The sequence below is a fragment of the Amblyraja radiata genome, chromosome 5 (assembly GCF_010909765.2).
Source record: "Amblyraja radiata isolate CabotCenter1 chromosome 5, sAmbRad1.1.pri, whole genome shotgun sequence".
NCBI lineage: Eukaryota > Metazoa > Chordata > Chondrichthyes > Rajiformes > Rajidae > Amblyraja > Amblyraja radiata.
This window is the reverse complement of record NC_045960.1, coordinates 57,524,932-57,538,717: the sequence shown is the minus strand read 5'-3', so window position 1 is coordinate 57,538,717 and position 13,786 is coordinate 57,524,932. Positions and strand designations below refer to the sequence as shown.

Genomic DNA, 13,786 nt, shown 5'->3' with positions numbered 1-13,786 from the left:
CAATCGAACATCTCTGGAGGGACCGGAAAATAGCTGTGCATCGACGCTCCCCATCCAACCTGACAGAGCTTGAGAGGATCTGCAGAGAAGAATAGGAGATATTTCCCAAATACAGGTGTGCCAAGCTTGTAGCATCATACCCATGTAATCGCTGCCAAAGGTGCCTCAACAAAGTACTGAGTAAAGGGTCTGAATACTTATGTAAATGTGATATTTCAGTTATTTCTTTTTAATTACCTTGCAAATATTTCTAAACACCTGTTTTCACTTTACTATCATGGGGTATTGTGTGTAGATTGATGATAAAAACAATGAATTTAATCAATTTTAGAATAAGGCTGTAACGTAACAAAATGTGGAAAAGTGAAGGGGTCTGAATACGTTCAGAATGCACTGTATACGACAAATAAGCCATTCAAATCTAATAGCGTACCTACAGTGCCCTGCATAATGTTTGGGACAACGACCCATCTTTTCTAAAAGACGAAATAGCGGCACATTTGGATAACAGTAACAGGGGAAAATTAGTGCACATGGTATTGGGCGTAGAGTGCGAACATGGATAGAAAATTGGTTGGCAGACAGGAAATAAAGAGTAGGGATTAACGGGTCCCTTTCAGAATGGCAGGCAGTGACTAGTGGGGTACCGCAAGGCTCGGTGCTGGGACCGCAGTTATTTTCAATATACATCAATGATTTAGATGAAGGGATTCGAAGTAACATTAGCACATTTGCAGATGATACAAAGCTGGGTGGCAGTGTGAACTGTGAGGAGGATGCTATGAGAATGCAGGGTGACTCGGACAGGTTGGGTGAGTGGGCAGATGCATGGCAGATGCAGTTTAATGTGGATAAATGTGAGGTTATCCACTATGGTAGCAAAAAACAAGTAGGCAGATTACTATCTAAATGGTGTCAAGTTGGGAAAAGCTAAAGTACAACGGGATCTGGGGGTCCTTGTACATCAGTCTATGAAAGTAAGCATGCAGGTACAGCAGGCAGTGAAGAAAGCGAATGGCATGTTGGCCTTTATAACAAGAGTAGTTGAGTATTGGAGCAAAGAGGTCATTCTGCAGTTGTATAGGGCCCTAGTGAGACCACACCTGGAGTATTGTGTGCAGTTTTGGTCCCCTAATTTGAGAAAGGACATTCTTGCTATTGAGGGAATGCAGCGTAGGTTTACAAGCTTAATTCCCGGGATGATGGGACTGTCATATGCTGAGAGAATGGAGCGGTTGGGCTTGTACACTCTGGAGTTTAGAAGGATGAGAGGATATCTTATTGAAACGTATAATTGTTGGGAGTCCAGAACCAAGGGCCACAGTTAAAGAATGTTGGGGGTAAGCCATTTAGAACGGAGACGAGGAAATACTTTTTCTCACAGAGAGTTGAGAGTCTGTGGAATTCTCTGCCTCAGAGAGCGGTGGAGGCCAGTTCTCTGGATACTTTCAAGAGAGAGCTAGATAGGGCTCGTAAAGATAGCAGAGTCAGGGGATATGTGGAGAAGGCAGGAACGGGGTACTGATTGGGGATGATCAGCCATGATAACATTGAATGGCGGGGCTGGCTGGAAGGGCCGAATGGCCTACTCCTGCACCTATTGTCTATTTATTTATCAAGTTCAAGTTCAAGTGAGTTTATTGTCATGTGTCCCTGTATAGGACAATGAAATTCTTGCTTTGCTTAAGCACACAGAAAATAGTAGGCATTTACTACAAAACAGATAAATGTGTCCATATACCTTTCTCCCCCCCCCCCACCCCCCATCAGTCTGAAGAAGGGTTTCGGCCCGAAACGTCGCCTATTTCCTTCGCTCCATAGATGCTGCTGCACCCGCTGAGTTTCCCCATCAATTTTGTGTACCTACCATGATATAAATATATACACACATGAATAAATAAACTGGTAAAGTGCAAATAACAGAAAGTGGTTGTTAATAATCAGAGTTTTGTCCGAGCCAGGTTTAATAGCCTGATGGCTGAGGGGAAGTAGCTATTCCTGAACCTGGTTTTTGCAGTCTTCAGGCTCCTGTACCTTCTACCTGAGTGTGTGGCCAGGATGGTGTGGGTCTTTGATGATACTGCCAGCCTTTTTGAGGCAGCGACTGCGATAAATCCCCTCGATGGAAGGAAGGTCAGAGCCGATGATGGACTGGGCAGTGTTTACAACTTTTTGTAGTCTTTTCCTCTCCAGGGCGCTCAAATTGCCAAACCAAGCCACGATGCAACCGGTCAGCATGCTCTCGACTGTGCACCTGCAGAAGTTAGAGAGAGTCTTCCTTGACAATCCGACTCTCCGTAATCTTCTCAGGAAGTAGAGGCGCTGATGAGCTTTTTGATAATTGCGTTAGTGTTCTCGGACCAGGAAAGATCTTCAGAGATGTGCACGCCCAGGAATTTGAAGCTCTTGACCCTTTCAACCATCGACCCGTTGATATAAATGGGGCTGTGGGTCCCCCTCCTACTCCTTCCAAAGTCCACAAGTTCCTTGGTTTTGCTGGTGTTGAGGGCCGGGTTATTGCGCTGGCACCATATGGACAGTTGCTCGATCTCTCTTCTGTACTCTGACTCATCCCCATCAGTGATACGCCCCACAATAGTGGTGTCGTCAGCGAACTTGATGATGGAGTTCGCACTGTGGTTCGCTACGCAGTCATGGGTATAGAGTGAGTAGAGCAGGGGGCTGAGCACGCAGCCTTGAGGTGCTCCCGTGCTGATTGTTATCGAGGCTGACACATTTCCACCAATACGAACAGACTGTGGTCTGAGGACGAGGAAGTCGAGGATCCAGTTGCAGAGGGATGCGCAGAGACCCAGTTCTGCGAGTTTGGTAACCAGTTTGGAGGGGATGATTGTGTTAAATGCCGAGCTGTAATCAATGAACAACAGCCTGACATATGAGTTTTTGTTGTCCAAGTGGTCCAGTGCGGAGTGGAGGGCCAGCGAGATCGCATCCACCGTTGATCTGTTGTGGCGGTACGCGAACTGCAGTGGGTCCAGGTTTTTGTCGAGGTAGGAGTTGATTTGCTCCATGATCAACCTCTCAAAGCACTTCATCACCACCGGCGTTAGTGCCACTGGTCGATAGTCATTGAGGCACGTCACCTTACTCTTCTTGGGCACCGGTGTAATTGATGCCCTTTTAAAGCAGGTGGGGACCTCAGACCTCAGAAGTGAGAGGTTGAAAATGTCCGTAAAAATTCCCGCCAGTTGGTCCGCACAGGTTTTTAGAACACGACCGGGTATACCATCAGGTCCAGGTGCTTTTCGGGGGTTCACCCCTCTGAAGGATTTCCTGACATCGGCCTCTGTGACTGAGACTGAAATGCCATCACAGCGAATGGGGGATCGGGAAGGCACATCAGTATTCTCCCTGTCAAAGCGTGCGTAAAACGCATTGAGCTCGTCAGGGAGTGATGTTACACCGACATTCGAGCTGCCTCCTGGTTTTGCCTTGTAGGAGGTGATTGCATTCAGACCCTGCCACAGCTGCCGAACATCTGTCTCGTCCTCCAGTTTGGAGCAGAAGTCCCCTTTGGCCTTTTTGATGGCCTTACCAAGGTCGTATCTGGTCTTCATGTAGGCCACTGTATCATTGGAGGTGAATGCCCTGTGTCTGGACTTCAGGAGAGTGCGGATCTCAAAGTTCATCCAAGGTTTCTGATTGGGAAACACTCGGAAGGTTTTTGTAGGGATGCAGTCCTCCACACATTTCTTTATGAAGTCTGTAACGACTGTGGCATATTCGTTCAAGTCCGTTGCCGAGTCCTTGAACATTGCCCAGTCTACAGACTCCAAACAGTCCTGGAGTTGTTGTTCTTCTGCCCCCCCCCCCCCCCCCCCCCCCAACCAGCTCTGTGCTGTCCTCACTTCTGGGGGTGCGCTCTTTAATTGCTGCCTGTAGGCAGGAAGAAGCAGCACCACGGTATGGTCGGACTTACCGAAGTGAGGGCGAGGGATAGAACGATAGGCATTCTTGATGGTGGTGTAGCAATGGTCGAGGGTGTTAGGTCCTCTGGTGCAGCAGGAGACATGTTGGTGGAAGTTGGGGAGTGATTTCTTGAGGTTCGCCTTATTGAAGTCCCCAGCAATGGTGGTAAATGCCTCGGGGTAAGACGTCTGGTGTTTGTTGACCACGGCCTGCAGCTCCTCCAGTGCCAGACGGACGTCTGCCTGGGGTGGGATGTAGACCGCGGTCAGGATAACGGAGGTGAATTCTCTTGGGAGGTAGACAATTTGAGATTTGTAATAGAAAAAATCACATGTGGTTAAAGTGCACAGTCAAATTTTATTAAAGGGTATTTTTTTAATACATTATGGTTTCACCATGTGGAAATTACAGCAATTATACATAGTCCCCCCCATCTCAGGGCACCATAATGTTTGGGACACATGGTTTCACAGGTGTTTGTAATTGCTCAGGTGTGTTTAAATGCCTCCGTAATGCAGGTATAAGAGAGCTCTTAGCACCTAGTCTTTCCTCCAGTTGTTCCATCACCTTTGGAAACTTTTATTGCTGTTTATCAACATGAGGACCAAAGATGTGCCAATGAAAGTCAAAGAAGCCATTATGAGACTGAGAAACAAGAATAAAACTGAGACAACAGCCAATCCTTAGGCTTACCAAAATCAACTGTTTGGAATATCATTAAGAAGGAAGGGAGCACTGGTGAGCTTGCTAATCTCAAAGGGACTGGCAGGCCAATGAAGACCTCCACAGCTGATAACAGAAGAATTCTCTCTATAATAAAGAAAAAACCCCAAACACCTGTCCGACAGATCAGAAACACTCTTCAGGTGTGGATTTGTCAATGACCACTATCCGCAGAAGACTTCATGAACAGAAACACACTGCAAGATACAAACCACTGGTTAGCCACAAAAATAGGATGGCCAGGTTACAGTTTGCCAAGAAGTACTTAAAAGAGCAACCACAGTTCTGGAAAAAGTTCTTGTGGACAGATGAGACAAATATTAACTTGTATCAGAGTGATGGCAAGAGCAAAGTATGGAGGAGAGATGGAACTACCCACGATACAAAGCATCTGAGAAACACGGTGGTGGGGGTGTTATGACCTGGGCATGTATGGCTGCTGAAGGTACCGGCTCACTTATCTTCATTGATGAAACAACTGCTGATGGTAGTGGCATAATGAATACTGAAGTATATGGACACATCCTATCTGCTCGTTCAAACAAATGCTTCAAAACTCATTGGCCGGCGGTTCATTCTACAGCAAGATGATGATCCCAAACATACTGCTAAAGCAACAATGGAGTTTTTCAAAGCTAAAATATTGTCAATTCTTGAGTGGCCAAGTCAAGAAACCAGCTTCATCAGAGACTGCAGGCAGGATTAACGAAAGAAAGGACCATTCCGCTTATTGTAGCGGGTGGCTGTTCATGAGGAGTGCGAGGGAGAGAGTGGAGGGGTGTGGGGCGAGATTTAATTTCCCGCGGCAGGTAAAAGATAGACCCACAAGGGTTGGCACTGCAACGGCAGTAGCGAGAGCGATAGTGCGTTTCAAAAGATTGTTTATTTACAGCTGAGTTAAAAAAATAAAACACAAAGCGACCTGAATGATCACCGCACTTACTGCCAATGTCCTACATACTGCCATTGATAAAGTTACATTACTATACCGCAAGGAGTGAACAAACCCAAATATATCACAGAAAACTGTAAAAGTTTGCCGAAGTTCTTACCAGGCACACCAACAACTGCAATGATTGTATGGGGGGGACTATGTATAAACACTGCTGTAATTTCTACATGGTGAAACCAAAATGTGTAAAAATGTGATTTTTTCCATTACAAATCTCAAATTGTGGAGTACAGAGGCAAATAAATAAATGATGGGTCTTTGTCCCAAACATTATGGAGGTCACTGGATTTGAACCAGATCATTTGCAGAATTTAATCAGTGAAGTTTCTCTATTAAAAGCAGAAAAGCCATCCTTGAATCAGCATCAATCATGCTGCCTGCCTGCCTGGCCAAGAAAAGTTGATCAGTTTCAATAAAGAACCAGTGTACAGGATTTAAATTGCTTTCTTTGGCTTCCTACTGTATATATTAACAAATGATCCTATTATTAGTGCCAACAAGATTACATCCAACATGATGCAGCTTTTCTTTACAGATTATGCTCTGGAAAGCTAATTGCTTAAATGGTGACAATTAATTATAGAACAGGGTATGCAAATTATGTCATTTGCAAAATACAACTGTGGTGTTATATTACTGTACTAAAGCAATTCAAATTAATCATTGCTCTTGTTCAATAGCTCCTCCAAGTGGTGTTCATAATTTAGCCTTCATCAGCTGAGGACAGCCGATATGAATCATAAGGGTTCCTTCGCCTGTTCAGTCTGATGCCTTGAAACTCATGGGATCAGAAGTATATGTTCAGGAAGGGCACTATATACAAATGTGACTGGTAGACATGGCTTGACAGTGGTACATTTAGAAGGAATGCAACAACAGAATTTACCCAAGATTGATGGAGGAAAAGCAATTTTGATTCAGGTTCCACTGGCAAATATTTAATTGCTTGCAAAGTTATGGATGATTGAAATGTCATTGCTAAAAAGCAGGTGAAAATGTAAAACCCTGAGCAGCTTTGCCAAGCAGCACAAAAAAAAATTCTGCCCCACCTTCAGTGTCAATGTATTATTAACGCATGAACAAGCAAGGTTTATATATCGACTTTATATTTCTGGTCCAGGGGTGGACATGAAACCACGACCTTCTGATTCAGAGGAGAATAGGTATGAAGATGACACAAGGTCTGACGTTTCCTTTTCAATCTGCACTTTGCTCAACTCAAATTATGTCATGTTTACATTCTGCTGGTTCAGAGTCAGGGCAAACATTGAACCATTTTGAACCAATGCCAGACTTGTATGACTGCCCTCTTGGAGAGGAAACTCATGCTTTCGTCAGAAACATGCATTGAAAGCATTTGTAACGTTTGAACCTTCAGTACAATTATTATTGCTTTGAGACCAGGAGATAAATGGCAATTTTCCTTGAGATCACACAACATAAATCAGTGACTTCACAAGAGTCAGTCAACATTTGGAAAAAAAAGATAGACTGATAATGAAAGAAAAAAAAGATTGCACACTACATCAACAAGCCAAATCAGGAGCGACACCAGCAATGCAGCAAGATGGAGAAGCACACTTTCTACACGAACCATACAATTTTGAATTTTGTTTTCACTCAATTTGCTGTTTCACATAATTTGTACCATTGCCTAAGCTAACCACATACCCACAAACCTTTCCAATCTTTCATTTCCTTATGAGAACAACGTGATTTGACTTTGCCAAATGAAATAAGTTGCAAACGTAAGCAAGACACCATGTCTTATAATTAAATAACTAAAAATAAAATGCCTGGATATTTGTCCAATTTACATTTTGCCTACAACGAGCAATTTGTATTTTAAGGTTCTACAACCTCAGGAGCCTGCGGACTTAACATAGTGGAGTTTGCGATCCCTTAGTTAGGGATCAACTTCCGGAGCTCCAAGCCACAGGAGCTTCAACCGCCCCGATCACGGGAGCTTCGATCGCCCCGACTGTGGATGGTTCAACTGCCCTGACCACGGGGAAAGGAGGAAGTTAATTTTGCATGTAGTTGTGTGTCTTGCTGCTTTTCTGGTATGACTGTATGGCAAATCAAATTCTTTGTATGTTCTTACATACTTAGCAATAAATTCTTTGCATCTTGTATCTTGTATCTAGCTGCGTGACTTTTCTATTCAAATCCATATTTGGAAAATACCAACATATTTTCCTACTCGTCAGGCTTATCGAAGACATTAGCAGAAATTCTTGAACCAGTTTGGCAGCATTCACTTGCAATTAAAAATAGTTGTACACAGTGGAATTGAGAAAGAAGCAAAAAACAACTTGCTGGACAAACTCAGTGGGTCACGAAGCAGCATTTTTGAAGGCAATTGAAGGTCAAGATTTTGGGTCAAGACCCTGCATCAGGACAGAGTAAAGGGGAGACACCCAGTATAAAGAGGCGAGTGGGAGAGGTGCATCCAGGTGAGGAGGAGGTACTGTGCAGGTAGAGCTGGGTGTAGGGAGAAAGGGGTGAGATAGCAACAGAAGTAGGGATGTGACAAGTGGAAACAAAAGGTTTCAGGTTATGGAATCTGATAAGAAAGAAAGATGCTGAGTGGAACAAAATAAGAGGAATGGTGGATCCAGCCAGTGGGTGACGTAGTTTGAACCCGGTGAGGGAGGGGAAATAAACTGGGGAATGTTTTGAAAGAAGGTGGTGTGTGAGAGGATCTGGGGGAAATTACCAGGAGACAGATAGGATCGGGTGCAGGCTTCATGAAACTGGAGAATTCATTGTTCTGTTGGGTTGGAGTCGGCCCAGATGGAAAGTCGTTTGCATATGATCTCAAGCTGGCAGTGGAGGGGATGATGGACGGACAGTTCTGGGAGAGGAGTTAAATTGGGTTGTAACCAGGAACTCATCATGACATTTCAAACAAACGCAAGTACTTGGTAAATCGATAATTCAGAATACAGTTGCACTTAGTCTTTGTCAACAGGTTCTCACCCCACCAGCTTCCGCATCCAGCACTACATTCTTCGTAATTTCTGCCAGTTAAAACACAATTTTATCACCAGTCACATTTTCCACTCCCCGCCCATCTGTCGGGACCACTCTTTCCATGACCACCTGATTCGCTCATTCTTTCCACCTATCCTTGGCCACCCTGCAGTACTTTTCCCTGCAGCCATAGGAGGTCTAATATCAGAGTCTACACTTTGACCCTCACCTCCACCCAGAGAGATGAACAGCTCACCTCCACCCAGGAGAGACAGAAATTCACCAGCACCTGCTCCAACCTGTCTGTTGTGTTCAGTGCTCTCACTGTGATCTACTCTACATCAGCAAATTAGATGACTACTTTGCCGACCACCTTTACTCTGCCCACATTATTCCCTCGAGCTCCTGGTTGCCAGTTATTTTAACACAATTTCTTTTCCCACAACCTAGCTGTCCGTCCTCGGTCTCGCCCACTTTCAAGACAAGACCAAAAGAACACTTGAGGGGCAACACTTCATACTTCATCTGGCCAATCCACAACCCAACAGCCTGAACATTGAATTTCCCAATTTCAGCTAATCTACATCCCCTCCCTCTCCTCCTGATCAAATCAGGTCCTCGCATATGGCCCCTTCTTTGCAAACATCTTCTCAATGGTTCTTTATTGCCAAGTATGCACAGTCACAAAGCAAAGTCACCATATTTTGGCACCATTCCCATAGAAAAAGCAGAGTTTCGTCCTCCTTCACCACTAACTATTACCCTCACACCATACTGCGTCCTATGTTCCCTACCACCACTGTTCCCATCTGCTCAGTACCCCCGTCTCTACTTCCACCCAGCATATTTATTTCTTATCAGATTCCATAAACTGCAACCCTTTGCTGTTTTAACTAATCATCTCCCTACTTCTGTCACCATCTCCACCCTTTCATTCTCCATCTGCCCAACAACCACATTTCATCTGAATCCACTTAATTGTTTCCAGCTCCTGCCTCACCCACACTTCTTTCTAATGGCACCTGCCCTTTGCACTCCCAGTCCTGACACAGTCTCAACACGAAACATCGACCATCCCTTTGCCTCCACAGATGCTCCTGACCCATAAGTTCATCCAAAAGCTCATTTTCTGCTGCAGATTCCAGCTGTCTCGTTTCTCTTCAGCTAATCTATATGCGGGCAGTGGATAAACAAATTATGATCTAAATTTTCATGGATTGTGCATTTCACTCATTTTCTCTTAATTGAACGAACTTTAAGTATATTTTGAAAATTACTAGCTTTCAATGGCAATAATATCTTACCTCTTCAACTATTTCAATGACATCTCCGATTTTTATTTCCAATTCATCCTCATTTTGGGGTACGTAATCAAATGTTGCTTCACAAAGTCGCTTTTTCGATCTTCCTGTTGGGATGGATGCACCGGAAATTATATTTCATACTGTCTGAAAACATTTCATATTGTAGAGTATAAAGGACCTGTCCCACTAACGCGACTTTTCAGTGACTGTCACACACACACACACCCACCCACCCACCAAAGGCGGGGGCTAGGGAAAGCGGGGGAGCGCTGTCTGAAATTCGCACCCGCAAAGAACAGGAAGGTAATAGACGGCTGGCATAGTTATGGCAAGTCCTTTAGAGAGCACGGCGAGGGGGAGAGAGGGGGAGAAAAGGGGGGGGGGGGGGGTGGAGAAGGAGTGGAGACACTTTTAAGAAGCCAGACAACTTTTAATAAAGTTTAGCGGGCATTTAACATTATCGGTCGGTTTTCCTTCGTTCTGAACACTCCAATGAGCCAATTAAAATGTCCAGTCAGCAATGGAGATTGCCTACGGCTACCTCGACTGCCTAGCGACCCCACTTCACTGCACTACGAGTTCAAAAGAACCATGCCGACCAATTTTTACTCGCGGAAATTTTTTCAGCATACTCAACCAAACTGAGGCCGCGAGTATGCGGGATCTTCCCTCGAGCATGGAGGAGAGTTCCAGTGACCTCCTAGGTCGACGTGTCGACCATGCGAGTCTGAGTTGAGCGCAAACGCTTCTAAACTCGTAAATTAGGTCACTGCAGTGGGACAGGCCCTTAACTTATGATACGAAGCTAGAATCCTTCTCAGAATCAAGTCTACATGCTTAGGAAAGCTGGAATTGCATAACATAGCAATTTGGCATACAAAATAGATCATACCACTAAATTATAGTACTATCATACTTCTCCAACTCCATAAATGCATGGTTCCAAATCTATTTTGAAATTACGTTACCTAATTTTAGCTTCTCAGATCAATTACAATTAGTTCAATTGAGCAAACACCTGCCAATGTTTAATTCTAAAAGTTCAATGTTTTTGAAGTTCAAAACTTGAAGAGTTTTGTAAATGCTTGTAACAACCCTGGATCTTAACTTAATTATTTAATTCCACTTCAAAAAAAATCAACTTTATATTTTCCACGCAGTTTCACCTCAACTTTGTGCATGCCAAATGGGAATTTTTAACATAAGCACACTTTTCAGTAACCAAGGGGAGTTTAATGGAATCTAAAAAGTAATAAAATGTGAAATCCCCAGAAAAATGAAAAACATGACTTTGATGTACAGAATGAACATTGCCTGCCTAATTACTTTATTTTAAATTACATTTAAGAGGACAATGAGAGACTGCAACAGGAAGAGATTTTTTTTAATGCAAAGCCACACTATGTTACTGCACTGCACTGATGTTCAACTGCAATAACAAAATTTGCTGTCACGTATTTTCTCCAAATTTTATGGCAAAATATTATTTTTGAAGACTAAAATAGACTGGCACAGAATTTGGGGCAAATCCTGTTGGCATTCAACAACTGAAACTGCAGCAATTCACAGATTCCCCTGCAGGCACTGTCAAATGCACACGTTCAGGGCTTGCTGACAATTCCCAAAGTTAAATCTGACATTTCAGTCTTTATTTGGAGATAGAGCACGGAACAGGCCCTTTGGTCCACTGAGTCCACACGGACTATCGATCATTCATTCACACTCACTCTACGTTGTCCTATTTTCTCATCCACTCCCAAAACATTACAGGTGTTTTATTTTAAAAAGAAGCCAAATAACCTGAAAACACACACGTCTTTAGGATTTTTAGTTTATTTAGTTTAGAGATACAGCGTGGAAACAGACCCTTTGGCTCACCGAGTCCGCGCCGACCTGTGATCAATCACCCTGTACACTAGCACTATCTTACACACTAGGGACAATTTTCAATTTTTACCGAAGCCAATTAATCTACAAACCTGTACATCTTTAGGATGTGGGTGGAAACCGGAACACCCAGAGGAAACTAACACAGTCATAGAGGAAACATGCAAACTACACACCGACGGCATCCACAGTCAGGATCAAACCCAGGTCTCTCCAACTGAGGCAGCAGCTCTACTGTGCTGCAGTCTACTGCTAGAGTCCACACAACTCTCATGACTTTGGTTAGAAAATGCGTTGGAGAATAAAGAAAACTTTTTTTTTTTTTGTTTAAGCCGTCACTAACGAATACAAAAAACAATGCTAGAATGTAAAAGTAAAAAGAATATTGAAATGCTGGGCAAGGTGGGTAGCATCTAGGGAGAGATAAACTCAACAGATGTTGGTAATTTGCTACATTTCCAGCATTTTCTGCTTTCATAACCCTTATTAATAATTTATTTGATCTCTCTCAATAATTCTATAGGATACAAGCTGAAAGGACTGGGGAAAAAAAAATGCTTCTCACGAAAAGAAGCTAAAAAGGTGTGTAATTATTTCAAGTACATACAAGTAAATAAACATTGAAGGATACTGCCTTTGTGATTGCAACAGGTCTTTACAAGAACTACTCAACTGATCATGCTTTCCTAACCACTGTCTCATGCAGTGCCCACAATGTTATTCACCTGGTTCTACCTAAACATTTATCATTTATCGACTTCCCCACCCAATCATCATTATCCTGCGATTGCCTTCCAGTCCATAAATATAACAAAAATGAATATTCAATAACCGAGTAAGTACAACAACAGGTAGAATCCCAAAGATGCAGAGTTCAGGTTCCAACAACTTACCAGCTATAAATTGGACAAACACTTGAGATTTAAAAGACAACAAGTGAACGGGTCCTTTTCACAATGGCAGGCAGTGACTAGTGGGATACCGCAAGGCTCAGTGCTGGGACCCCAGCTATTTACAATATATATTAATGATTTGGACGAGGGAATTGAATGCAACAACTCCAAGTTTGCAGATGACACGAAGCTGGGGGGCAGTGTTAGCTGTGAGGAAGATGCTAGGAGGCTGCAAAGTGACAAATAAGTTGGGTGAGTGGGCAAATGCATGGCAGATGCAGTATAATGTAGATAAATGTGAGGTTATCCACTTTGGTGGCAAAAACAGGAAAGTAGACTATTATATGAATGGTGATTAGGAAAAGGGGAGATGCAACGAGACTTGGGAGTCATGGTACACCAGTCATTGAAAGTAGGCAAAGGTACACAAAATTGCTGGAGGAACTCAGCGGGTGCAGCAGCATCTATGGAGCGAAGGAAATAGGCGACGTTTCGGGCCGAAACCCTTCTTCAGACTGTTCTGGACTAGGCATGCAGGTGCAGCAGGCAGTGAAGAAAGTGAATGGTATGTTAGCATTCATAGCAAAAGGATTTGAGTATAGGAGCAGGGAGGTTCTACTGCAGTTGTACAGGGTCTTGGTGAGACCACACCTGGAGTATTGTGTACAGTTTTGGTCTCCTAATCTGAGGAAAGACATTCTTGCCATAGAGGGAGTACAGAGAATGTTCACCAGACTGATTTCTGGGATGTCAGGACTTTCATATGAAGAAAGACTGGATAGACTCGGTTTGTACTCGCTAGAATTTAGAAGATTGAGGGGGGATCTTATAGAAATTATATTTCAAAATTCTTAAAGGGTTGGACAGGCTAGATGCAGGAAGATTGTTCCCGATGTTGGGGAAGTCCAGAACAAGGGGTCACAGTTTAAGGATAAGGGGGAAGTCTTTTAGGACCGAGATGAAAAAAACATTTTTCACACAGAAAGTGGTGAATCTCTGGAATTCTCTGCCACAGAAGGTAGTTGAGGCCAGTTCATTGGCTATATTTAAGAGGGAGTTAGATGTGGCCCTTGTGGCTAAGGGGATCAGGGGGTATGGAGAGAAGGCAGGTACGGGATACT

The 13,786-nt window shown here is 43.5% G+C and overlaps 1 protein-coding gene across 6 annotated transcripts in view; it reads right to left on the bottom strand.

The window, feature by feature from the left end:
* The window catches only part of LOC116973334 (CD2 associated protein), a 155,602-nt gene that overhangs the window by 61,225 nt on the left and 80,591 nt on the right, over nucleotides 1-13,786 (bottom strand). For all 6 annotated transcript variants that reach the window (XM_033021294.1, XM_033021295.1, XM_033021299.1 and 3 more), the window contains one exon: nucleotides 9,886-9,989. In XM_033021294.1, coding sequence (XP_032877185.1) covers nucleotides 9,886-9,989 — 104 coding nt within the window. The remainder of the gene's footprint in view (nucleotides 1-9,885; nucleotides 9,990-13,786) is intronic.